Genomic DNA, 26,510 nt, shown 5'->3' with positions numbered 1-26,510 from the left:
ATCCCCTCTGACGGTATAAAAAAACACAAAAAAAAGAAAGCAAGAGGTGTAGGAATCTCTTCTGAGTGCCTATGCCCCTTTTTCCACGTTGCTATTTTTCGGCGGCCACAGGGAGTTACTGTTGCGAAGGCGAACCGAGAATCGGAGAAAAACATCCCCTTCGGTTTCTTTTAATCTGAACCTATAGAAAAGGAAAGAACATAAAAAAATAAAAATCCCACGTAAAAATACAATAGGGAGCTACATTTATCTATAAGTACCATAATGCAAAAAGGCAGTACTTAAAGTGCGAGCGTTTAAAATTATTTATAACGCCTTAAACCATCGTTAAGGGCAGTGAATAAGCTTTATTTTTCTCAAATTCCCCGATATATGGTGCGCGGGAACTAAATTGATTTATAGGTATCTTGACGTCAGGTAACGTGACATCAAATTTGCTGATAAATTTAGCGGAGAAAGTGTATAGGTATAATAGGTCGCGAGACCCCAGGTCACCTGACATCAATTCCCGGATAAATCTAGCAAGGAAACTGAACGGGCGTATAGATCACGTGACGTCAATTCATGTGACATCCATTTTCCTGCTAAATTTAATAGGGTAACTGAATTGGTGTATGGGCCAAGTGACGTCAATTGACGTCACGCGACCTAACACAAATTCAGTTTCCCCGCTACTTTGAGCGGGAAACGCACGGACTGAGGTACGCAACAGATAACATTTAGGGTTTGGAGGGTAACGTGAAAAATATTACCGTGCCTTATAATAAAGGACTATAGAGTGAAAACATTTGTACAGCAAATAAAGCCTTTTAAGCAATTGCGCCAACGCACTCCGGGAGTCTTTGAGAGTTTCCACATCGACTGCAGAGACCACAACACAGCGACGCTGTCGACAGAACCACATCAGCTAAGAAAGCTGGCAACAAACAAAATAATTTTACAAAAAAAAAACGGTCAAGAAATAATTGAGCATGCAATTCTGCAAAGAAAAAAGGAAGTGACATCTTTTGTGTGGAATCAATTGGGGTTGGTTTTGTTTTGTGAGAAAATAATACTCTAAATTGGTCCTTACATGTTTAGACAACGTAATGTTAGTCTGCCGGAGTATAGCGACAATATTATACGAGGTAGATGAGATATTTAGCGAGTGCAGTACGGCTGGTGACCTAGGGTCTTTAACAGGCATCACGACCGCACGCCGGTACCATGCACGTCCAGATCGAAATGGGCAGGGGTGAGAATAGCCACTTCCGAAAAGTGCAGAGCCAAACCCGACACTCTAATGGCGGGACAACACAGTTCCTACACACCAGAAAAAAAGCGGACGCCTCCGAAACCTTACCACAGAAAGAGGAAAAGAGAATGGTATTTTCCGTAGCCTTCAATTCGCGAAGTCGAGGGTACTTGATTTAGGCAAGCGTCGTCTCCAATTAGCGCCATTAAATTGGACATAGTGGAGATTTGGGCGTTGCCAGAAGATGACTGACTTTTTTGAACCGGTCTATTCAGGCGAATATTAAATTCTGCAACGCGAGGTTTATCTTCACGGACTCCGAGTTGCGGGGCGTCAGAACACTCGGCCACCGATTCCTCCAATTCATACTCCCACCTGGTAACGTTTTCCATTTTTCATTCTACGGTTAATGACATGCTATGAATGCTGTAGAACGTCCGCTTACAGCTCGCGCTCCGTGCTTTCCTTCGAGTTTTGGCTGAATGCGCCACGAAGTGTTATCAAACGTGGAAACCTGAAAACTGAAGTTGGTAATTTACAGTATTCTTGATCTTTCACCGACTAGATCTAGCAGGAAGCCAAGCGCGCTACTTGGGAAGCAGGCTGATAGCCTCCTAAAGTTGGCAATAACCTCTAGTATTTGCTGGACATTACGTATTTCATGCGCTAGGGTTGAGATCGTACTGATAGCAAGTTTGGCCCGATTTATTTTGCACCATTACATATAAATTAATATAGCAAACAGGAGCAAGCCCTTCGGTGTAACCTACAACACGATGCCCCAGGACGATCAATCCTCGTTATGTGGGTGTTACCTCATCCTTTGGTATCTCATCCTTTGGTACCTCATCCTTTGGTACTCTATACTCATCAGTATACTGATGAGTATAGAGTACCAAAATCAGTACGTCCACCGCGTGTCTTCTAGACTGCTGCGCTTCCACTTTGTCAAAATTCGAGAATAAGATACGAGAAAATTTGTCTAGAAAATCTGCATTTAACTTCACGTTTTAGCGGCATTTAACCGGTTGCTCCTCTCGGTGGTTTGGGATCGCAGCTTCCGCTCTTGATGGTCTGAAGCGTGATGGCACGATCGTCGCTGAGTGGCGCATCGACTCGCTGATTGGAGTGAACTATGTACATTTATTTACACCCGTCCAAGCTACAACCTCCAACTTGAAAGACTATGCTTAATCTTCCCAAGTCTCGGCCAAAGTACCCCCCCCCCCCCCCGACATCTCCCCCTTTCTTTCTTCAAATGCAGCCTCTCCCTCTCTCACGGACCACTCGACCAATCAGTTCAAGTGTGATTTTGTCACGTGAACGGGACTGGATCAGTCACAGTCCTGCCCCCCGTGACGAGCCACGTCGATCCACGGGGAGCTTCACGCGTCGCCCCCTGTCCCCACAAATCACACCGCCGCCGCTCTGGCGGCTGAAAAGAAACGTGAAGAAGCGAAGGAAATAAAAAGAAAAAAACAGTGCTTAAGAATTTAACTGTGATACTTTAATTAGCCAGCAAACTAAACTTCGTTTTCTTTTATGTTTTTTTGCATGCGTCTTTTTCCTCAACGCCGCCCTGTACTTTTGATGCTGACAATAAATTAAACAACTAATATTGGAATCCAAAAAAAAAAAAGTCCTATTTATGCGGTGATCTTTTGCACATTCATTATCCTCCCGAACTGTGGTCACTTCCGTTTTGAAACTACATCCAACTCGCCACTCCCGCGAGCCGCACTGAAATATACAGCGTTTGGCATATATCCTGGTACTCTATATCGACGAAGCACGGCAAATTCCCAACAGTCTGGTCTAGGATAACCACGCGGGAGCTCATCTTGTTTCCATCGCCGGCACACACGCTGGGCAGAAATTTTTTCTAACTGGATTAGCCTCCCTAACTCTTCATGCGAAAGTAGCGAATGCGACAAGCGCCCGAGACAGCGAAGACGCCTCTGTCTGGAGAGGTTTTATATCGGTGCCCGAGTAACCGAACCTTTTAAAGAAGGTAACGGAAGTGGGCGGACTTAGTAACCGGACCCGTGAACGACGAGAATGTCTGCATTCATCACGACGAGGCGTCTCTAAAGAAACACCCTAAAGTATGCTTCAGGCAATGGAGGGGTTTAAAGAAACACTGAAGCTTTGGCGACCACCACCCCCTGTCTGTAATGAGGTTTTCATGTAGTAACGTTTTGTTGATGTTACAGCGTGTCCATTCAACACCACATGCTGCTGCTGTAGCTCACTAGAAAGACAGGATGTCATTTGATTGTGTTAGAAGTAACACGCTACTACCGAAAAAGAACATTTTCTGCCTCGGTAGTGATTAGAGGTTCGGGTGATTACAAAATAGACCTAAAGCGAGAGCCGAAAGCCGGACGCTGGCGTTCCGCGTTGTAACGCGTTCGACGAGTGGAGTGGAGACAAAAGGCAGCTTGCTTGAGGTCTACCCGCTAATCATTCCGACCAGAGTCAGGCGTTTCGACGTCCCCGAAGGCTCTCAGCTCCTCCTATCCCTCAGCTTATCGACTCGTACTCCATTCCACCTTAGGATGTAACGCTATGAACTCTAAGACCCAGTTTAGTCACTTCAACCCCCCACGCGTGCCACGTAACTTCAGGCTCCGCGTATCGCTCCGTGAAAACGGAAGGCAACGAGATATACACCTCGAGCTGCGGACTGGTTCCGGTGGCGGCTCTTAGAGTCCGCTGAGGTACATCGTAAGGAGAACGCACAGTACGCACACCGTGCGACGCGACTGGCGCGCCACCGCGCAGCCGGTACCGATGGTAGGCAGTGAGGACACCAGAGAAAACGACACCGAAACCGTACGCCGCGTACGTTGGTACGCACTAAAGTCGGAGCGGTGCGGTTGCGCTGGGTTCACAACATGAAGTGCTGCCTGTGCTGCGTCATTAAGGGCTTCAATAGTTATGCGTCGTATCTTCTGGGGACAAAGTTTCAGTTTTTCACGTCGCGGATGTTATGTGGGATAGCGACAACAATGGACCCGTGCCGTACGACGCGAGAAATGTGGTCTCGCGATCATGACTGACACTGTGTCGGCACGGTTGACATATTCTACACTGCTGCTTTGCGCTCTGCATCTGTTTTCGTACCAGTAACGACTACATGTGTTAGAGCCGATGGGACGAACTGAAATGACACACTCGCGGGTATGCAGTGCCAATTTCGTTGGAGGAATGCCCTTCAAAAAAGTTTCGTTCTCATCGTACCTGTCGATGATATTTCCGGAGAAATATGGCACGCAATCAGTACTTCATGAAGAAAGATTCGAACGGTAAACAAAATGTGGCAAATATGAATCTAAAGAAAACAAAAATCAAACTCGGAATCACTGGAGAATCGAAGTTTAAGTACGGAAGTTTATGTGGTGTGCTTTCTTTCTTGATCAGCCTCCTTTTGGATGTAGAAATGCTGACACCCCGACTTCTGTAGACAATATTTTTTTTTCCCGGCTTTAGAGCCACTTATCGCAAAGTCGTTCGAACTGGAAGTACCGTTCCTTTGGTCTCTTCCTACCTGTAAAGTGTGCACCTCCCACGATGAGTGGTATTATCTTGACAGCCTTTAGCGGTCAAAACCAGTTCCCATTTAGTTACGCCACCCAAACTAAATTTCCACCTCGTTTTGCTACGCCAACTCTTTTTGATATAATAACTGTTGTGTCAAGTTACAGTCATGTCAAAGTACCTGTGCGCCGAAAATCAGCACCTCGCACAACAGGTTATTACACAACAGCTGATCGCAAAAGCCTTTGACGGCCAAACCGTGTGTTGGCCGACCATTTCGTTTTCTCGGCTTTGGAACCACCTATCGTAAAGTTTTTGCAATTGGAAGTAGAGTCCACTAGTCCCTTCCTACCTGTAAAGTCTCCATCTCCTACGACCAGTGGTATTCTCTTGACAGCCCTTTCATGTTCAAAACCGGTTCCCATTGAGTTACGCCGCCCAAACCAAATTTCCAACTGGTTTCCCTATGCCACCTCTTTTTGGTATAATAAGTGCTGTGTCATGTTACTGTGAATTCCAAGCACCCGTGTGCCCAAATCTCCATTTTGCACAGCCCGCTATAACACAACATTTTGGGTCCAATATTGGGATATCCCGGACACCTTTATTTCTTTATTCGCTAGAAACATAACTTTCACACCTGCCGTCATAATTAAACTTGGCACACTTGGTACACAAATTTAGTGAACATCTCACTTGCCTCCAAATATTATCGCTCCAGCAGTCCTAGGCTTACAGCGACAAGCGAAATCAATTTTCCACTCAGAGCCATTATGGTGGCGGCCGTCTTGCTTTTCGGAAAATTGCTCCAACTCCTTTTTCGGCCGCAACTAGAGAAATTACCCCTAATAACGACTCAAACTCAATATATAAGTAGTGGAGAACAGCAAAAAGGCCCTTCCGCCCCAGCACTCATGTAACGTCACCCTCAACGTATCGGCTCAAAAAGCAAAAGTTTAGTCCGTGCGCGCTTCCGCCGCCACAGCTTGGCATGCGAAAAGGCGCCGCAGGCTGTTGAACGTGCCTCACTGTCGAACTCCAGCTCCTCCGCTAGCGGCGCTGCGCGCGTTTTTCAAAGCGCCCCCAATAGTTCCCGCACGGAGCGTATAATCAAAGTCTCCACTTTGCACAGCCCGCTGTGCAAAGTGGAGACTCTGTATTTGATGCAAATAAAATATCAACAACAACAACAACAACAACAATCAAAAGCGAAGCACTCACATTTTACTTCCATGCGGATGGTGGCGAGCATCGGCTGCTTGAGTGCCTTGTTTTCGGAGCGGCAGACGAAGGTCTTGCCGTCGTGCTCGCGACTCGGGCTCAGGGTCCAGGTGAGAGCAGCGTTAGCCCTCTTGCCGTCCGAGAGCAGCTCCGTCTTGTACTCCACGCCGCTGCTCACCACGTTGCCGCTGCCGTCCAGCCATGTCAACTGCACGAGACGGCAAACGCGTACTCAGATAAATCTGCCGGCCAGACACGCTTTTTCGGGGTATGTTAGCAGGAAGACGAGCAATCTCGCGAGATATCACGACATATCATTCGAAGAAAGAATTCAAGAAAACATGCCATGAACCGCAGCGTCGAGAGAGAGAGAGAGGCAGGGGGCAGGTGTGTGTGTTTGTGCGTTGGCAAGAAAGGACTCTTAGAGCACACCCTGTTGCAACCAAGGAAGGACTTTTTTTTCTTATGAGCGGCTCAGATAGTTTTTTTTAATTATTGTACAAAAAGCAACGGTTGTAATGCGAGTTGTACTTTCTATAGGACAAGCGACTGTAACAAGCAGCAATCAGATAAATTAGTAAAAATGCTATTATTTTAACTATCACTGCGACTCCCACTCCTACAACTCCTACAGCATTAACGATATGGAGCTAAATTAAACGGCACAAACGTAACTTCACGTTTTATCTATTTAACAACATAGTAGTTCAACCGATGTTGTTGCACGCTGCGGTTTCTGCGTAAATTTATATGTATGTAAGCAGTCGCAGAACGAGCGAAATAATGCAAAATTGAACAAAATTAACGCAACGCAAGTAAAGTATATAAGTGCACTCCCTATACCCTGATTTCGAGGTGCGCTGACGTGGAACGACAGTAAGCCCTCCAAAACAACTTATTTCACAGCGCAACCACAGCCGGCCGCACTGCGGATAACTCGAGTGGGTGTTCGATTGCTAAACATTACAAGAACATAAAGACGGCGCGAGACATTGCTTTTGACGCCCGCTCTGTTTCACTTGCTCGTCGCTAGGCTTTCGCAACTTAAGAAAAAGCTGTGTACCGTTTATTCTGGTGAAAGGCGCGCACCGTCTTAAGCAACGATTGTTCAGCGTTTGTCACTTCCAAACGTACCTTGAGGCGAACTTAAGACGTTGAAGCATAAGCCATCACACGAATATATATATATATATATATATATATATATATATATATATATGGTGTTTTTTTATTCATACGCATTTGTTTAAAAAAAACGTGAAAGCTATACTAATGCGGTTTGTGCAGCCGGCTCATACGGTCAGGCAGACATTATGTGGGTGGCTGATTTTTGGGACATGTCGGCTAATTAATTAAAGTTCGTTAATTACCTTTTTTAACTAATGGAAATAGACATATGGTTCCAATTATAAACTTGCTGAGCGTCACCCAAACCCCTATATCAGTAATTTTTAGAAAGACTGAGCGCGTGAGAAGCGCAATAGTGCGCTGAAGTTACCACTCGTGGAGCAAGTACAAGGCTGGGGCTAGATAAGACACGGAAAAATTGCGCGGCCGCCATACCGCTACCGCTAGCCTTGTAGCTCCTCCACGAGTGGTAACTTTGGTGCCCTACTACACTTCTCACGCACTGAAAGCTTTCTTTTTTAAATACAGATTTAGGGGTTTTGGATGACGCTCAGCAAGTTTCTAATTGGAACCACATGTCTATTTCCACTAATTAAAAAGTTAATTAACAAATATTAATTAATTACCCGACTTGTCCCAAAGACTAGCCACGCACATAATGTCCACCTGACCGTATAATGCACCTGCACAAACCGCATACGTGTAGCTTTCACGTTTCTTTTTAAGGAAATGTGTAAGAATGAAAAAAACACACTATATATATATATCTATATGGAAAATAAAAAGCTCGAACGGGACAAAAAAGACGCAAAACGGATAGTATCGGGCATTCTAAAACAGAATAAAAAGAATAACGGCAAAAGAGCAAGCAAAAGCAACGCTACAGAACCCTGCTACGCGTTAGGGAGCAATATTTCAGGTGTAGGCTACTTTTAAGGAAACGGGCTTATGGCTGTTCCATCCCACGCCCGCCGTAAACACTTTAACAAATTGGAAAAAAAAAAGCCAAAAAAAAAAAAAAAGAATAGCACGAGAAGAAAAGCGAACAAATGGTTTTCCTTCAGAGGGGGCATCTGGACTCTAGAGTGCTTGGAAGGCTTTCCTGGTGCTAGCTAGAGGAAAGGGGGATGCGGGGTGGGCTGAAAATTGTAGCGCCGAGCATGCACATTCGTGGCTCGTGTAACGTTTATGGAAAGCCACTGCGAAGGCCTGCGTCTTCCAAGAGCCCCATGCTTCCTCCTTTGTTTGTTTCAAACAGGCGTAAAATCATACCGCAGCTCACGTTAAGTGCACCTCCTTTTTGCAAAGAATGATAGTTCATTTACATAAACGTGTGCGACCAATAATCTAAAAAAAAACTAATAAAACACTTTTTTAACGTTGTACCAAGCAAGGTTTTTGCAGTTTGCAAGCAAAAAATATAACTTATTTTAGAAATCAATCAAGATTAAGTATGTTTGTGCAAAAGATATTAAATGCATCTGCTAAAATTTTGACCCGAAGTTCAAACTTTAGGTTTTTAAGTTATCTTTTTAGCGCCACTTTAATTTTAGAAGCAAAACACTATAAAAATATAAAAATACACTCCTAGATAAATCCTTTTCTAAAGTAAAGGAGGTGTCTAACCATCCCCTTTTTCTCAAGTGTACACCGCTCCATATCGTAACCGTTAAAGAATGGCTCCGCGTTTAATTTTATTATTTTTCAAACGAAATAAATGATCAAAATTGAACCTTGGCACGTCGCGCTCAAAGAGCGCTGCTTCGTGTCACACCAGCAAGCGTAACTCTACAAGGTCGTGTCTCTATACCGACACCCTCGTTGCCCTCCCTCGGAATTCCGAATAAACGTGCCGACCTGCCCCGCAGAAAACCGTCGAGACGGCTGATCAGCTAAGCGAGAGCCATCCGCGACGTGCACTTTCGTGCGGGACCCCTCCCAGGCCACTCGAACCACCGTCAAAATGGCGACCAAAGCAGTCGTGACTACACATCTTTAACCCCTAAGCTCACACTGTAGTGGCAGCTAGGCGCCCTAGTACCCAATCAGCCACCTCCCTTTCAACGCCGTACAGCGCACCCTACGAGTTAGTATGAGAGACGGCAGCGTGCTCATGTGACGGAAGACAAACGCATGAATAGCCCGACGAGCACGTAGCTGCAGACGCACCGTCAGTTTAGCGAAGAACGGAGTATAGGTAGACGCCTATATCACCACCGCCGACGGCGACGAGTCCCGTTTCGAAAGAGCAGAGACAGTGGAGAGCTCTCGGTGTCCATTTGTGGGCGCGTGGGCGCGACAGAGAAGCTTCACCGCAAAACGCGCGACGAACACGATTGTGTCCGGAAGGCGGGGATCACCTCCCCCTCGTCCCCTTCTTGTCCCCGGTTGTACCCTCGACGATCCATCGATCCATCAGCGAAACATCGCTTTCTCGCCGCGCATTATCGTGATTGCTCGCGCATATCTCACATTCCTATTTTTCGACTGCGTGCAGGCAACGGAAGGACTTCCCGCTGTCGTCCACGGGATCGGCGTGCGGGAGGCGGAGTCGCGGCCGCGACGTGCTCCCCGGCTCGTGGAATTGTTCCGTACGGGCGGAACTTGGTATGGCATGTGCGGTTCGGTGTCTTTCTCTTTCTTTCTCTGTCTCTCTTTCGGTCATAGCGATTTCTCGGGACGCGTCGTTGTCAGGGTGAAAAAAATAGACGCCATAAATAATTTAGGAATGTAATAAGGAAACGTACGGGCCTAATTTGTAAGCGTGTTTGATCGACCTTTATTACTACTCTCCGTGTGTCGGCGGAGTTGGCAGAGTTTGAAAACTTGCATGCCTGTGCGCACATATGGGCTGCTTTTTTTTAAACTTTGTTAATTTTCCCTTGAATCAAACGTCAAGCAATGTAGTTGCGTCGTATATACTTTCCAATGAGAAGAAAGAAATGTTGCGAGACAATAGTCCAAAAATTCCAAAAAAAAACAAGGACCTACATTTTAATAAAGCAACTTTCAATCGAAAGTGCTTGGGAACGAAATATCGCGTTGAAAAACCTTGTAGCTGAAATAAAGCATTAATTAGTACGCAATCATTCTGCCTGGTATTCGTGAACCTCTGATAACAATCAGGACGACGAGCGTAGAGGTTCACATAGAGGCAGATGCCGCACCCTTTTCTCGTAGTAAAATTGTGTTGTGTGTATGTTTGTAAAGCCACAAGTTAGTCAGCTTTAATGGGTGTCTGGTGTCTCAGCTGTAGATGAGCGATTTAGCCAGTGCAGGGCAACCGCTAGACCGCGGTCTTTAACGTGCACCACGTAGTAGTGACACACGACAAGACGCCGGTACGATGGCTCATCGGGGTCGAAACGGGCAGAGGAGAAAGGGGAAGGGGGGGGGGGGGGGGGGGGGGGGCCACTGAAACCTAGTGTTTCTGGGTTCTTCAGCGCAAGCTTTCGCTCCACCTGCTCCGAGCTGGTGTGAGCAGCCCACTCGGCAACTGATCTTATTTTCCTATTGAGGCAGTTAAGAATCTTCCTTTGAAATATAGCCGCTCAATGTTCACCACAAAAATATGATTAACTGAATGCAGATCTGTCGTAACATTTCCTGGTACCAATCCCAGATTGAAGCTGGCTTTACCTTCAACACACCCTGCTTGAGGCAAAGCCCCAACTTCTGTTGTCGCAATTTCGGTGTTCTCAAAATCAGAGTGTCGAACCGAAATTTTTATCGGTTCGGTTCGGGTTCGGGTTCACGGCTTTCGGTTCGGTTCCGGTTCAGTTCCGGGGAGGAAAAATATCGGTTCAAACCGGTTCGAACCGGTTCGAACCGGTTTGAACCGCTAAATTGAGAATATATTTTTCGCGTTGTTCTTGCAATATACACTATTTGCGCCGGGAAACGATAAGCTATATAGTTTCTTCAATCGTCTGTCCAATTTACTTTTGTTTTAGGTACCAAAATATGAAATTCAGTTATTTAATTTTGACGCAAGAGTGGAATAAAATCTACATTAACGTACATAACGTCGTGTTCATACGACTCAACATCCCTTTGTTTACCAGTAACATATATTTTACCTGAATCAAAATGTTTAAGTACAAGTGTAAAAAGTTGAGCTGGTTGGTACACAAATGTAGATACATCATCTTCAAATTTAGAACTATACTGTATTTTATTGTGCTTTCTTCGTGTTTAAGTAAAATTCTAAAGTTCAAGCTGATCTATTTACACGGTATAAAATGGTCTCGCAAAGTGTGGTAGGTCGCCTAAAATACCCGTGGTTGGTACAAATTTGTGTCGCAGTGTTAAAAATGAAATCGCGATTCTGTCCTTGAACTACGGAACTAATTACATCCCATAAAATTATGAAATGAGCACCTCGGTGCTCATGCTACTTATGAAATAAGGTTTACAAAATACACTCCACAATATATATTTATATGATGACGACACAACTGAGCTAAAAGCAATGAAATTTTCAGAATGTACAAAAGTTTTAGGATAATTCCTTTCAGTCTATTTCTTTTATAGAAACACCGTGCGGCAATCCAAATGCTTGTTGTTCTAACCAAACATTATTTACACTCAGCACCGCATGCGTGCCACTAATCATGCAGCAAGAAGTAATCGCAATTATTCACTCTAATCTATACTCACCTTCACACTCAGATCGAATCTGGCCCAAAATAGCGCTTGCCCAAGTGAATATTTTCTTCTGCAGAACAAACTGGCATAGCCTGGCAGTTGAGGTTTGTTCTTGACAACATGCCGGTCAATTTAATTTGCAAATGAGCATCACCTTTGCTAACTGATGATTTTAACTCGACAGCGTTAAGGAGCTCATGTCGCAAAAAAGCTGACGTCGGTGGCGTGACTGGAAAATCCTGATGGGTCGATAGGTTCATGGGGTGAGAGCTGCATACCCTCGCGCAAGAATTTCAAGTTTCCCACAATGCTCATGTGAAACGTGACATCACGCGTGGAATGAGAGTGATTAAAACATGACATGTAATGCGAATTAAAGGTCGCCGTATGTCTCAAATAATTTCACTTTTGAAAGTAATTATTTCGCCTTAACGAAAAAAAATTAAGAATTTTTTGGTGGGATTCGATCCCACAACCCTTAGTTGCGAGTCAGACGATTTTCACTAGGAACGGCGCGAGCGTCTGGCACGACAAAAACGTGCTTTTTGGTAAGAGCGTTTTTGCAAGCAAAGTAGCTTCCGGAGTCACGCTTTTTGGTCTGCGCCAAAGATGCAGGGAAGAGGAACCTTTACAACACAGTATGCTTTTAAAACTCCCCCTCTCCCGCTTACCCCCCCCCCCCCCACACACACACACGCGCGCACTTCTTTATAGAGCAGAGCTGTTAAGGGCTAGCTTCCTCAGTGTCGTGACCGTCAGCAAGCAAATGATGACACTAAACTCTGGACAGCTACCGCCATCTATAAATGACGACGGCAACCAGACAACCGACTTGTCGGTTGTCTGGTTGCCACCTTCGCTCATAGATAGCGGTAGCTGTCCAGCCTTTCCACTCGGGCTTGCCGACTTGCGGGCGGCCATTCCTTCATTCCCACGACAGTACAGCTTCGCTGGTCTTCCTTCGTCGCCACAGTGGAAAGGCTGAAAGTATTTCTGAGGAATTGCCTCCTCCATTTGTGTGTGTTCATTCGACAATTTTATTTGACACTTGTTAACCGCAACCCTTCATTGCTTTTATTTTGCACCACGTGAAGTTTAGATAGGTCGTAAAACGACATCGGGTTGGAATGTTCATGACTTTTCCGAGGCGTACTGGTCCTCTGGCCCAAGTATACTCGCACAGGCCACCACCAATTCAGAAGCTTCTTTGTCGCGGTGAAATTGCGAGGATTAAATGAGACTATTTCTTTTAGTCTTGCCTTCCCTGCTTGCTTGATGTCGCTATTGTAGAATCATAACCACCCGCCTGACGACAGTCGAGGTTGGCTCATGGATTGGACAGGAGGACTGCGTGAGCACTGTACATCGGCTCGTAACACTCAATGTCTTGGCAGGCATTTGGGTAGTGGCTCGTGTCCAACCACTGCGGTGATGAAGATAGCCAAACTCTAACAATGCCTGGAGCTGAGCACGCGTTTTCTTCCTTTAAAATTCCAGCGCGGGGGTATGATTAACGTTGGCGGCATAAGATAGGCACCAGGCCTCGTGGCCGCTTCTGGCTCCGAGTTGAGGAGATGAACGATGCTCATATTTTTCGAATTTTTTGGCGACTGCCATTGCCTAAAAAAACGAGCAAAGCCAAGTTCAAGCAGTTATTACGTTAGGGAGTTATCCTGAGTAGTATTTAGTAATGTATAGAAATATTTTTATAGCTCCTTTAAGCAAAGTGCAGAAAGAGTCGAAACTTGTGCAATAACTTTAGAACGACGCTTGTGTGAGACTTACAGCGACTGCCAACGTTCGGCTGTCTCTCTGAGGTCACTAAAATATCCTATTTTTTTAATTCTTTCCTTACAAACGTTTAGTTCTATGTAACGTCATATTAATAAGTCGTATTTAGTAATTCCAGTACTTCTATTCTCAGGGACGTCTTTCGGATGCAGTTCAGCAACAACGAAAAAAATATTTGGGTGCCTCAATAGTGTAAAATGGGTCTTGCAACATTTTTTCTTATACTTTCAATAAATAGCGTTAAGCAATAAACCCCACCGTTGATAGCTTGAGGAAACATCCATTAGTTTTCCCCTAATAGCAGATGCAGAAAAAATAAAAGAAAGAGACAGCTGTCGATATCTCCTCTACCGCCAGTGTTGATCACAGTCATGCTCTAGGCGGCTAGGGTTTGGAAAGCAAAAGCTTGGGCCGAGCTTCAGATATGGTCAGGGTTGGGCTATTATCATTAGTAATTGACATGAGCCGTCACCCGAATGTTTGGCGGTGCTGATTTTCATGAACCAGAGCGATCGACTAGGGGTTATGAAAATCGCTTACGTCACGGTGTGACGTGACTCTCGTTGCGAAATCGTGATATCATGTTACGTCATGCTGTCAACAATGTTAATAAATATAGTGACTTTCTCAAATGAAATCGAGTTGATGCAGTGAGTCACGTGACGTCACGAGGTCACGTGATAACATGTATTGACACCATGGCGTCACGTGACAACGTGACACATGGTTAATCATAGTGTCATGAAAACCCACAACTTACCATACTTTTCAGTTCTGTATATGACGATTTGATCCATAGATAGAAATACAGCCGCCAATTTTTTATTCACATATGTTCATTTTGTAATACTAACAGAAGAGACAAAAAAGAAATATTACCTTGAACCGTTTTGAACCGGTTACCGTTATATTTTTTTCGGTTCGGTTCCGGTTCAGTTCCAAGATGGCGGCAAAGATTTCGGTTCGGTTCAGTTCCGGTTTGGCTAAAAATAACGGTTCTGTTCCGGTTTTCGGTTCGGTTCGGTTCCGGTTCGACACCCTGCTCAAAATAGCAATTGAAAAAAAAAAAAAAAAAGTTAAAATCTTTAAAAGAAATAATGATACCGCCATTCATGTCAACGGGTTGAGATATCTTTTGAAAATATTAAGCATAGATTTGCCCAAAATATTGCGGCTTAGCGCCGCATCTGAGACGTTTTTTCATGGTAATTTATGCCCTTTTTTTAGTAAACCTTTCTAACATGGTTAGTTTATGATTATGACGTTCCCTAAACGCCATGCCCTTTACAAGCTATTCGCGGTTTGGTAGGTATGAACAACGCCTAACTGCTAAGGGTGCCAAGGGCTAGTTCTGCTGGCTATATTAAGAGTTAACTCTGCCTACCGCATCAACGAACGCCGAGTACAGTTATTTAAAAGTATTGATGCACTGAATATACACCTTTCCAGAACTCGACGTGCCACTCTCGCGAGCTTTTTAGTCGCAAATATTTTCTACATGGCGGAAACTCGGTCACCCCAACTCTCCACCTGTGTTGTGCATTCGAAGTTCGTCGGCCTTTATTTTTTTTTTTTAACCATTTATTAGAATATTCCGCATGCTTGCCCCTTTTGTATTGCTGTAAAATCCTTCCTTTTCGCGGCCCTGACTTTCCGCAAATCGGGCACTGGGGTTCGCGACCATTAAATTTTGTGATTTTTAAAGGCTGGATGGAATTCGCCTCGACAGGCAAAAAGAAAATATATATTCGCGCCCATTGAAGTTCGTTAAATTTACATCTCGCGAAATGCGCGAAAATTATGAGCTCACGCAGACTGAGGGTTTTACAGTGTCTTCCACTGTAAAACCCGGAGAATACCAGGCTGGTAGCCAGTTCAACGTTCGGAGCCAACGAACGAAAAGAGAGAAACGTCAAACCGCCCGCGAAGTTCGATGTACTTCCAGAGTTATCTCCGCTGAGATAACCTCCGGAAAACCTTCGTGATCTTCGTGAAAAATAACCCATCCGGTTCAAGGAGTAGGGGAATAAACAGACACATCCGTTCCTTTTCTTCGGTACTGTGCAAAAAACTTCTCCTCAAAACGTTGCCTAAAATGAGTACAGATTCCGTCCGATCGTCGAAAAGTGACTGTCATCAACACTGTAGCTTAGATATGACGTGTCATTTGACATCTTTCTAAATTAAACCTTATTTAAATAACCCGGCACCGTGGGGTAGGAAAAATATGTTGTTCGATTGACCAGGCTTGGTATCACAGCATGTTGTGAGCGGGGAATACCCACGCTTTTCGGTGACCATGTATGATCAAATAGTTTCAACAGTTAAGAGTTCCGTAGGATGGCGTGGCTGAGTGTTTTGCGGCGTGAAAACACTACCTAAAGTTAAGCTTAGAGTCCAGTTTCATTCATTTCGTCGCGCACAGACTCACCAAAAAGAGCTTTTATTTGTTTAATGATTTCTTAAATGCTCCGAAAAACTATATATGCCATAAAACACACAAAAATAAAATAAGAAAATGCATCCATTTAGCCGCCATCGGTGTCTCCGGAATTGCGCCTTTGCAATTCCGGACACGCATGCTTTTTCAGTGCTCCAAGAAGTTTCGAAAATTCTATGAGCGCCGTAGCAATCCCGCCTCCCTCGAATACCTTCGTCCAGGTGTAAACATCTGCCCATTTAGCATCCCAATACAGCCAACTTCACAAAACGGGTGTGTGCATGCGCGGGTTGTGATCATCTTTTCCTCGTCAAAGAAAGCCACCGTAACAACAGTCCTGAAGACTTCGAGATTCTCTAAACAAGTTTGTTCTTCTTCAGAGACTCACAGCATTTGCAAGCGCTTATTGACGGTTCAGTAAAGGTCTCTGTGAAGCAGATATATTGTTTTTTTGATGGTACAGCACAAAACACGCGCGCTTTCAGGCACCTAAGAGTAGTAATTCTTTCTGAAGCGCCCCCTTGTACCTCCGGCCCCAATGTAACGTTTCCTCTTACTTTGTCCACATTTTAGATTAGGACATATTCTAAGCATGTAATTAACTGGCACAGAGTAAAAACCCGACAGCGGTGAGAGTACTAAATGAGTACGACAGCGCGCAAGCAACGCTCAAAGACTCACCTCGGCCGGTGGCTTTCCAGCGTGCGACTCGCACGTGAGTTCGACGGTCATGCCGGCCGTCGTCTTCAGGAACTCTCCTTGCACTATCTTTGGAGGCTCCGGTGGAACTGCAGGGAACAGAGCGTCACTCTGAAAACAGCCCCAGCTAAAACTCCCCGTATATTTACTTGCCAAAAAAAGATAACAACAATCATATGAACTACACCATGAACGACAACAAAAGTAATAATATAATATTATTAATAACAATAATACTCGCAAGTAGAGGATGAGAACACATTATTTTGTACTCGTGAGTGGCTTCGGCAACATACAATACAAATATAGAGCACTATTGGTACAGCAAGTGAATGGCTCAACTAGCACAGGGTGTTTGAGCGAATTGTAAACTATGTTGTTGACTGCGCATCGCTGAATGCTCACTATCCAATCAAATCTTGCATTAGCAATCGGTACTAGGGTCCACAATTTCATTTATCAGCATTGCCATGTTGAAAAGGTACGATAAATTTTTCTGAAAATTTTAATAAAAAAATTAAGCCCGGCTCTAATGGAACACCTAGTTATCTTCATATATTTGCGAGGGCCGTTGGTAGCGATTTGTTAACTAATTTTTTTTTAATCCCTTCAGTATTTTCGTGAGCGCCGTTGGTCGTCCTTTATTTGCTGAAATATTTGAAAAATCCCTTCTATCTTTCATAGAAAAAAAAAAGGAGAAAGTCCCGCATATTTGACACCTTATACAGAACTGTTAATACTACCATCGCGCGGAAACAACCTTTGGTGATCCGGAGTTTAATGTTTATTTGATAAAACCATAGCCTCTAGGTCTCTCAAAACTACGTGTGAATAAATTATAACGCATTCAAATACTAAGCTTTCAGAAAAAGTCATATCTGATTAACTACTCGCAAAGTTCCACACTTTAGAGTTGCACGTATTCATATAACTGGAAAGGTGTATGGCATTATGAACCACGGTGACGTTTCCGTGGTGCACTTGACTGGTTGCCGTGCTGTGCTGATGCCTTTCTTTTCGAGTTCATCGACGAATTCATTCCCGCTTGAAATATCTCATATTAAAACATGGCCAACCATTTTTAGTGTGCCTGAAAAGTACCTTACATTCATAGGTTTTGCCCAAAACATAAAGATTTGTAGTGTGTTTCAGCAATGCTGAAAGAATACTCGACAAAACTGGTCTTTTCAGTTCATGCGTTTCAGCGAATGCTGAAAGAATACTTGCAATACTGAATTTTGTAGTTCACCAATTACAGTGAAAAACGTTAGGCTCCTAGCGGAGTGCTAGTAATTTCTTCCTTGAGGCGGTAAATTTATATATCTTACATCAACTTAACTTGGTAACGTCACATCGCGGTGGCGGTGCGAGGGGCGCACTTCCGGTTTTGGGCTGTGGCCCGAAGTCGCCATGCGGGACTGACATTTCTGTGTTGTTTTAGAAGAAACAGGACTAAAACGTGCCTTATCGTCAAGGCGTCGTGAGTTGGGTTGTACGAAAAGAGCCGGGAAGAGTTTGGAGATCGGTTTTCATCTGTTTTCTGCCCGCTTGGTTCGTCTGAGAAGGTGGATAGGTGCGTGAAGAGGAAAACCAGGCACCATCAATCGAGAATTGCTTTTGCGGGAAGCACTTTGGGTTGAATTCACGGATACTTGTGGACAAAAGATTTATTTGTTTTGTTCGAACATGAACACAGAAAAACCGAAAAGCTGTCCGGACATCGCGCAGACCACGTCCAATGCGTATTCACGTCCAGACGGCCATCAGATCGATCAAACTCTCGTTTGCTCGTTCAACCGACAGCGGCCAGTAGATCAAACATTCCGATAAGATGGAAGTGCAGGCCTCAAACAACTTTTAATTTTGAAGATAGGTTGGGGCAAGTAGGCCCGGTGTACACATAGCAAACAAAGAAATGTTTATCATTTTTACCAGTTGCCATCACCGACTTGTGCTGTCTGATCGATTTTGCACGATTCTGCTTGCGATTATGAGTATCGAAGTCGAGCATCGCAGCTACCGTCCACGATTTCGAAGCCCAAGCGACGTTGCGACTGGAAATCGCGAATAGAATCTTAACGTGTAAATAATTCTTTAGCGTTCATTTTCCACCGTTTACACGGAATGAATAGCCGCATGCCACATTTTCTACACGAAGTTTCTTGGTGCAACGAGTTTCGTTAATATCGCTCAGTTTACTTAAGTAGTATAACATTCGTAAAAATAGGTAGGATGAACAGTTCCAACCCGAAAAGAAGCACGGAAACTCACACCGACAATATCACATTCTACTGGTTTGTTGAAGCGAGACGCGGCGCTTCTTGCTCACAACTCATCGCGCATGCGCGGTGTCGCTAGAATGCCACTATAAACACTCGTTTTTTTTGTTTTGTTTTTTTCTTTTTGTTTCTTGTTGTGTGTGTAAACATGAGTGTGTGTCAGCGTACAGTTTACATCAGTATTTCGTTTTTTTGTTATCTTACATGCACGAATGAAGCGCAAAAAGAGTGTCTTTTTGGGACAAGCAAATCTTATCAATAGCACCTCGTGTAGTATATAACCTATGCAGAAAACTTGTTTTTTTAGATGAAGAAGAAAATAAAACAGTCGGCGTTATTTTGAATATTATATATATATATATATATATACAGGGTGACCCAAGTCACAGGTCACCGGACTCGATCTAAAATGGAGAGTAAAAATTGACGCCTCCACGCAGCAATATAAACTTTTCGTCAAAGGTGTATTTCACTGGTCGTTTTTTTCTTGTAAAATTAGAAAGCGTAGTTCTCTTCCTGTAAAAAATAGGGCCAAGAAACTTGCCAGGGTTTACGGCGGGCGATGACGCAGACGACCAAGTCCAGTAGCGGGGTGTGTTTGGCGTTCGTATTGATAGATGCCGTTGGGGGCAGCGTCCGAAGGTGCAGCCGACCAGCGAAGGATAGCAGACGACACGCCGACGAAATCCGTTGGCAGCAAAAGCGCCCCCGTTAGGCAAAGGCGTTTGTTCTTTCCTTTAAGTTTTGATTTTGTTGTCCACATTTATTTTTTAGCCAAAGTTATATTTGAAAAAAAGATTATTTTCATTAAATAAAAAAAAACCGCGGTGGTCATGAGCCGCCGCGGTAAGGTCGTAGCGCCATCTATCAATACGAACGCCAAACACACCCCTCTACTGGACTTGACCGTCCGCGTCGCCGCCCGCCGTAGACCCTGGCAGGTTTTTTGGCCGTATTTTTTACAGAAAGAGAGCTACGCTTTGTAATTTTACAAGAGAAGACCGACCTGTGAAATACACCTTTGACGAAAAGTTTAGATTGCTAGTTGCAGGCGTCGATTTTTACGATCCATTTTAAATCGAACCTGGTGACTTGGGTCACTATATATATATATATATATATATATATATATATATATATATATATATATATATATATATATATAAACATGGAGAGAGAGAGAGAGAGGGTATATAAACATTCACGGGCTGTACACTAGTTACCTGATGAAAAGCGGTCCCCGCTCGAAACGTCTTAATAATTATATATTACATATATATATATATATATATATATATATATATATATGTAATATATAATTGCAAGTTTATCAAATTATTTGTAATCGCTACTTTTTCTTCCCCACCGTTTCTAATGGCGCGCTCTCTTCGTACGGGTTTTCTATCGAAAAATTTTCGAACTAAATCTCTGAGAAAAGGGTGGTTCAACAAAAATTTGGGGTTATTAAGATAGGTCCTTCATAATTCGGTGATTTTAATTTCAGCATGAAATAATTGGAAAATAAAACGTCATATTTTCAAGTAACGGTGAATTAGTTTTCCTCTTGAATAATCCAGTAATATAGTTTAATATTTTAAGCAAAAGTAATTGTCATTTTATTTGACCGTTTTTTGTTTGCGAGTAACGTGCACAAAATAAATAAGTATGCACTTTCTCCGTGCGTCTATCGTACCATATTAATTCACGCACACATCGGGACACGAAAATCCAATGGCGAAGAAGGCAAATAATAATAATAATAATAACGACTCCACCCTCAACAAACAAAAAAAAAGAAATGTGTCTGGTTTCATTTGAATATAAATAAAGCCGAATTAAAAATATCATAGTACAATTGAACGCAAAAGAGGCGATGTGCGTGGGGTTGATGAGCACGATGGTTCAATCGCTTAAAATCCCAGCGGAATTGGCGTGTTTCAAATATCATCGTATTTTAGCTTTCTTTGCTCACTGGGATCTCGTCGATGTTGTTCGTTAATACCCGCTCCCGTGTCCTTAAAAAAAAAAAAAAAATATATCAGACTTTTTTTTTTTAGATTTTGTCTGCGAGCTGAGTACTGATAATCCTCCTTGTCACTAATATTTCACGAGATCTGACGGCCTTACTAAGGATAGGCGCTCTCGTAACTTCCTTTAAAACCATTCTGAACAACCGTTAACAGGGAAACAAAATGTCGAGCATACAGGGTAAAAGTTAACAAGACAATTAGCCCCGTTTCTGACAGCAAGAGGTATAATCCTGCCATAATTAAGATCGCCTGCGAGCTCGTCGTTTTGCAAGTTTACTTGAAAACTCTATATTCAAAAGACAAAAAAATAAGGCAGGGTGTTTAAAATAACAAAGAAACAGTGCACAAGTAGTACCAAGTTCGATACCATCGAAAGCCGATTCAAAGAGTTAAGTACATCTAACAAAACAAATTCCTGACAAAAAAAAAAAAAAAGTTTTGTTTTGTTGAATAAAGGAGCGTAATATGGCAATCATAAAAAGAGCGTAGGAAAAAAAAAAAAAGAGAACTGACGAAGAGCTTTTTGGTGCTGGCAGTGTGCCAACAAGAGGCCGTTTTCAGGAAAGGAAACGGATAAACACAAGAGTGCTAGGGCCAGGGACAGAACGAAGACAGCGCGCCGAATGAAGCGAAAAACGGTTCCAGGGGGACCTATTAAGAACCATGCGCAGGCTCTAAATCTCTCCCCTGCGAGACGTCTCGGCGCTGCTTTCGTCACTTTGTGGCGGACATTAAAAGTTTGGCTGCGGGCTGCAGACCCCGGGAATTAACTACCACGACATATTTACTCCTTTCTCTTAATCGTTGCCCAGCGTGAGTGGTCACGCGAGGGGATCGCTGAAGGCAACAAACGTTTGTCCAGTATAGATCGAAACAAAAAGAAAAATTTTATTTTTTTAATCTAAAACTCGGGGCATTGGTTACACGGAAATATTGTGTTTTATTTTATTTTATTCTTAAGTTTGTAGTTAGCGACGAATGCTTCTGTTGCGATTCAATAATACAAAGCTATATTAAAAAAAAAAAACCAAACAAAAAAATAACTGCTTGTATATTTGAGGGTCCAACCGAAAGTGTAAGAATGCCCGCCTTAATCGAAAGCCTAAACTTTTATTTTAAAGTGCGCCCTCGCAACCTTTTTAAGATTGCGTATACTCTATCTTAATTATCTCTTCAGAAATTCCCGTTCGGGATTATCTAATAATAAGAGGAAATGTCAAATAGGGAAAAGAATGCATCCCACAACATGACCATGGATGCCTCTATCGACCCTAAGATCCTCTTTGTTTAAAGTATCACAAAAAAAGCGTCTCATAAGACAGTATGTGCCTCTTGCACCGCATCTGAGCACAGGATCCGCTTAAGAATCGGAAAATAAGTTTTATTCGCATTCCCCAGTCAGACCAATATCATGTAAAGCGAGCGGCGCACGCGACCCTCAACGAGTCCTAACGCACACAATGTGTGTAGACCAAAGGCCAAACTTTCAGTCCCCTTTCTTTCTCCCAACATTCGCGTGCAGGGCTGTCATCCCCATTAAAGGCAGTCTCATAATTATGCGGGAGCCCACGCACCCTTAATTCCCTCTAGACCTGGCCGGAGAAGGTGCGTCTCAAAACGGAGTGCCCTGGCCGCAAAGTCACGCGTCATTTCTGCTAATCGTCTGGCGCGAGTGCCAAGTCCTTCGGCCCTATTTTACGACCCGGGATTAGAGAGCGTAATCCTCTGTTGTCATCCGGACTTGTGGCCCCCAAAGAGCCAACTTCGCCAACTCCACAACCTAATGCTCCCGGCGAAAACATGCCCAATCTCTGAAAATGTAAAAAAAAAAAAAAAAAAAAAAAAAAAAACTGGCTTCCACAGCAAGGCGTGACGACGCTGCTTTCCTTGGATCAGGGTCTAACTCCAATGAACGTTAGTCACGGCGCGCTCACGCGGCCACCAAGAGCCAGGCGAAAAAAGAACACCCCCCTACTGCACTTTCTTCTGTTCTTCTCACTACACGAAGAAAATCATGCTTGCAAAAGATAAGGCAGAAAAGGAACAGTGGCGCCTTTTTGCTCTCGCTTGACTAAGCTCCCTTTCTTCGCGCATAATGAAGGTGCGGTACTGCGGGCGAGTCCACACGAAGACTCGGGTGCGAAACCTGCGCGGCGAATTAGCGGCTGCAACACCTGCGTCTTAAGGAAGAGCGATGGCATCCCCGGCGCGTGCATAATGCAGCGCGTGAGCCCGGGCGCGAGCGTCGCCCACTCATCACCGTTGCCCGCTCGGTGGCGGATCAGCGAGACCCTACTTGTCCGCGACAAAGTCTTCGCTGGTGCTGCAATCCAGCGGAGGATCTTCCGCTTGAGCAAATAAAGTCAGCGTCGGCGGAGGGCAACCGCTGCACTGACTCGATAGGTTCTCACGTAAACTTGTGATTTAGTAAGCCCAGCTGTTAAAATGATCTAGGGGGAGTTTACGAAGGGCAAAAAAAGACGCACCATCGGTGTAGCTGATGGGTCAAGCATTTGAAGACTGCCTTTCTGGAGACGACGCAGGCACTATCACAACTATAGTCACAAACAGTTCAAGAAACGCAGTCATTACGCTTCGTGTTTTGTGATTTCTTGTTCAGTTTACTTATCAGCCAACGCCGCCATCGCTTCTGCTGAAGGGCGATCATCAGACGGTAGGGATTCGCCGCACGTTCCCCAAGTGGTTACTAACAGTATGACCAATGCGCGGAAAGAGGAGACTCGTTCCCTTTGAAGTTCGCCGTATCAGCGTTTCTCGTTTACGTTTAATGCTTGTTTTAAACACTTCCGTATCGCAAAGCCTATTGCAAACATGATCTGTCACAAACTTCTAGCACGCACGACAAACAAGAAAGTAAACGAACATTTCTTGGTGGATTCTTAGAGAAATTTACAGTGAACCCTGGAAAGCGCCACACTCGTCCTTCACTGGGAAACGCTAAAGGTGACCCCTACAGTTTTCTGTTTTGGCTTCCTCTTTTGCTTCCTATATATATATATTTTTTTTTTTTTTTGCTGTCTCGAATTGGCTTGGTTACGGGGTCACTGTTAGCGTTTCCCAAAGAGGGATGTGTGTGGCGTTCCCCAAGGGTCATGCTAAGGCATTCCCTAATTCCCTAATTTAATGGTTGTAACGCAACACGAGGTATACCGGCTCCGCACACCCCCAACTCCAGAGTCGCCCCAGCATCCGCGCCTGCATTGGCTTCCGCCACGTTACATCGCATCCCTCTTACCATCGTCCTTCACTACTCTCTTCCTCTCACCGCGGAGCGCTTCCCTTTCCATTGTTTTCTCCACGGATGAACGCAGTGAGCTTCTCCTTGTCATGTGGGCACTAGTGCCAACGCATTGGAAGAGAGGTATTCGCAGTTAAATGTTCAAAAGTGAAGGGAAACCTGCCTACCTTCTCTAAAGATCGAATTTGCTGTGCGTTTATTGAGAATCGCAAGAGTTTTGTAAAGCCGCTTCGAGGGACCCCCTGCTCACCGTTGAAGTACTAAAGTACAACGAGTGATACTATATGATTTTACATCCGTCGAACCTGAAACTGCGGTGCCCCTTTCACTTTTTTTTAATCTATTGTCGTCTTTTTTGTTGTTTTTTTTTGTCGCATAAAAAATAGAGGTGTGGTAATATTATACTATTATTATGCCGTTCTTGGCCCCGCTCTTTTTCTTATGTTAACAACTCATTTACTAAACATTATTTTCGCCACCACTACCCCCATGCGGGGGGGATCCATGGCCGACTGGGTTAGCGCACTTTAGCTTGGAGCAAATGTACCGAAAGCTCGCGCTGAAAAATCCAGAGATCCCGGGTTTAATCTCCACCCCTGCCCATTTCGACTTGGATGAGCATCGCACCGCCTGCGGTCGTGCATTACTATTGCGTAGCGCACGTTAAATATCTCAGGCGAGCAGTCGCACTCCACTGGCTATATTACTCATCTACAGCTGAGATAGCAGGCGCTCATTAAGCCTGACTAAATTTCGACTCTAGAAACACACACATAACACGATTATCATTATGCCCCCATGCAGTGTTGTCGACGCCTAATACAGAGTGCTTATCGAAAAAGTCGCGAGGGACGCTAGCCGCTAACCTTCGTACCTGCGTACAAACGAACGTAATTTATAAGCAATCGCCAGACGATTCTGTAATACCCTTCTTACACGGGAACCCTTCAGAGCGGTTAAGTTCCCCTAACTGCAGTCACGCTCAACCAGAGTTGCCACACTACACTCTTGGATAGCTATATTTGAAGAAGTGGAAAATGCGCGTGCAGAGTTTTATGGGCGCTAACGCTGCGCAAGTGCACGTGCGCCAGTAGCTTTGACTACATAAATAGTTCGCAAGGATATCGGGGTAACTCTAACTTCGCGTAAACGCGCTTAAGCGTGCCCAAGTCAAAAGACTACCAGACAAACTTTCTAACAGAAAATTAGTCAGTGTCACAATATATATTGAAAGGACATCGAACAGCAACGAAAATTTTCACTTCTTTTCATACAGGCTAAACGGTGTAAATGATATGAAATATATCGTTCATTTTTGTTCCGTAATTAAACATTATCAGATGGCAAGAAGTTTATTAAAGCACGACGCCTTACCGAATACAGTCAGCGGTGCACTCCTTGACCTGATTCCTTTGACGCCGTCAACGGCGCCCACTTGGCACTGAAATGTGGCATCGTCTTCCAGGCTTACGCTACCGATCTGAAGCGAGAAGTCACCTATGGCAAAGAAAAAGAAAAAAAGGAACATTATCACTAAAAGAAGTAGGTGCCGCGCAGATGTACACTTTGACGAACACGGTGTCAAAGCTTTAAATAAAAAATAAAAAGAAGAAAAGAAGAATCGAGGCAGAATCATATTCTGCCTCGATTCTTCTATATTGAAACACCTCCCGAATGCTTGAACTGCATATCGGAGTGGGGGGGGGGGGGGGGGGGGGGGGGGGGGGGGGGCGGGTGGGGACCGACCAAAGTGTCTAGCCTTACTTGATCAGTTACGTTAGCGCTATGTTTTGGACTGCTGCGAGTGTCTTACGATGCTCCTGTTCTAGGTTAAGCATTATTGTTTTGTAGAGTAAGTTAAATTCGGTGCGAGATTTCTGAACCATTTATTTTCGTCTCGTCTCTGGAAGCTGAGAATCCCGTTTCTCCTTTTCTGGTTACGTTACCAAACGGAAGCCGTGTGACGTGAGTTGCTCCCACACACATCACGTTTCTTTCTGACATAGCCACGGTTGTACTCGCACGTTGCAAACACGAAGATTAGGAGGTATGAGCCACGTAACACGCTCGCACCACCCGAATGCGACAAGTATTCCAGGAAAATGTCGGACGTGCTAATTTCTCAAGACAGGATTTTATTTATTTGCCAAATATTAAGTTCAAATGTATTCGAGTAAGCCTAATGTTTGAGTGCAAGCCAACATGTTTGACTAAATATATAAATAAAAGTCGCAGTTTTCAG

General features: G+C 44.2%; 1 protein-coding gene across 3 annotated transcripts in view; it reads right to left on the bottom strand.

Annotated features, from left to right (window-relative positions):
• Positions 1-26,510, bottom strand: part of LOC8043463 (irregular chiasm C-roughest protein) — a 225,740-nt gene that overhangs the window by 36,383 nt on the left and 162,847 nt on the right. For all 3 annotated transcript variants that reach the window (XM_042290763.1, XM_042290765.1, XM_029993312.2), the window contains 3 exons: positions 25,643-25,765; positions 16,683-16,789; positions 5,996-6,203 (listed from right to left, as the gene is read on the bottom strand). In XM_042290763.1, the coding sequence (XP_042146697.1) occupies positions 5,996-6,203; positions 16,683-16,789; positions 25,643-25,765 (438 nt within the window). The remainder of the gene's footprint in view (positions 1-5,995; positions 6,204-16,682; positions 16,790-25,642; positions 25,766-26,510) is intronic.

Source organism: Ixodes scapularis, unplaced genomic scaffold (assembly GCF_016920785.2).
Source record: "Ixodes scapularis isolate PalLabHiFi unplaced genomic scaffold, ASM1692078v2 PGA_scaffold0__279_contigs__length_252992795, whole genome shotgun sequence".
Taxonomy (NCBI): Eukaryota; Metazoa; Arthropoda; class Arachnida; order Ixodida; family Ixodidae; genus Ixodes; species Ixodes scapularis.
Note: the sequence above shows the minus strand (reverse complement) of the source record. Positions and strands in the feature narration are given on the sequence as shown.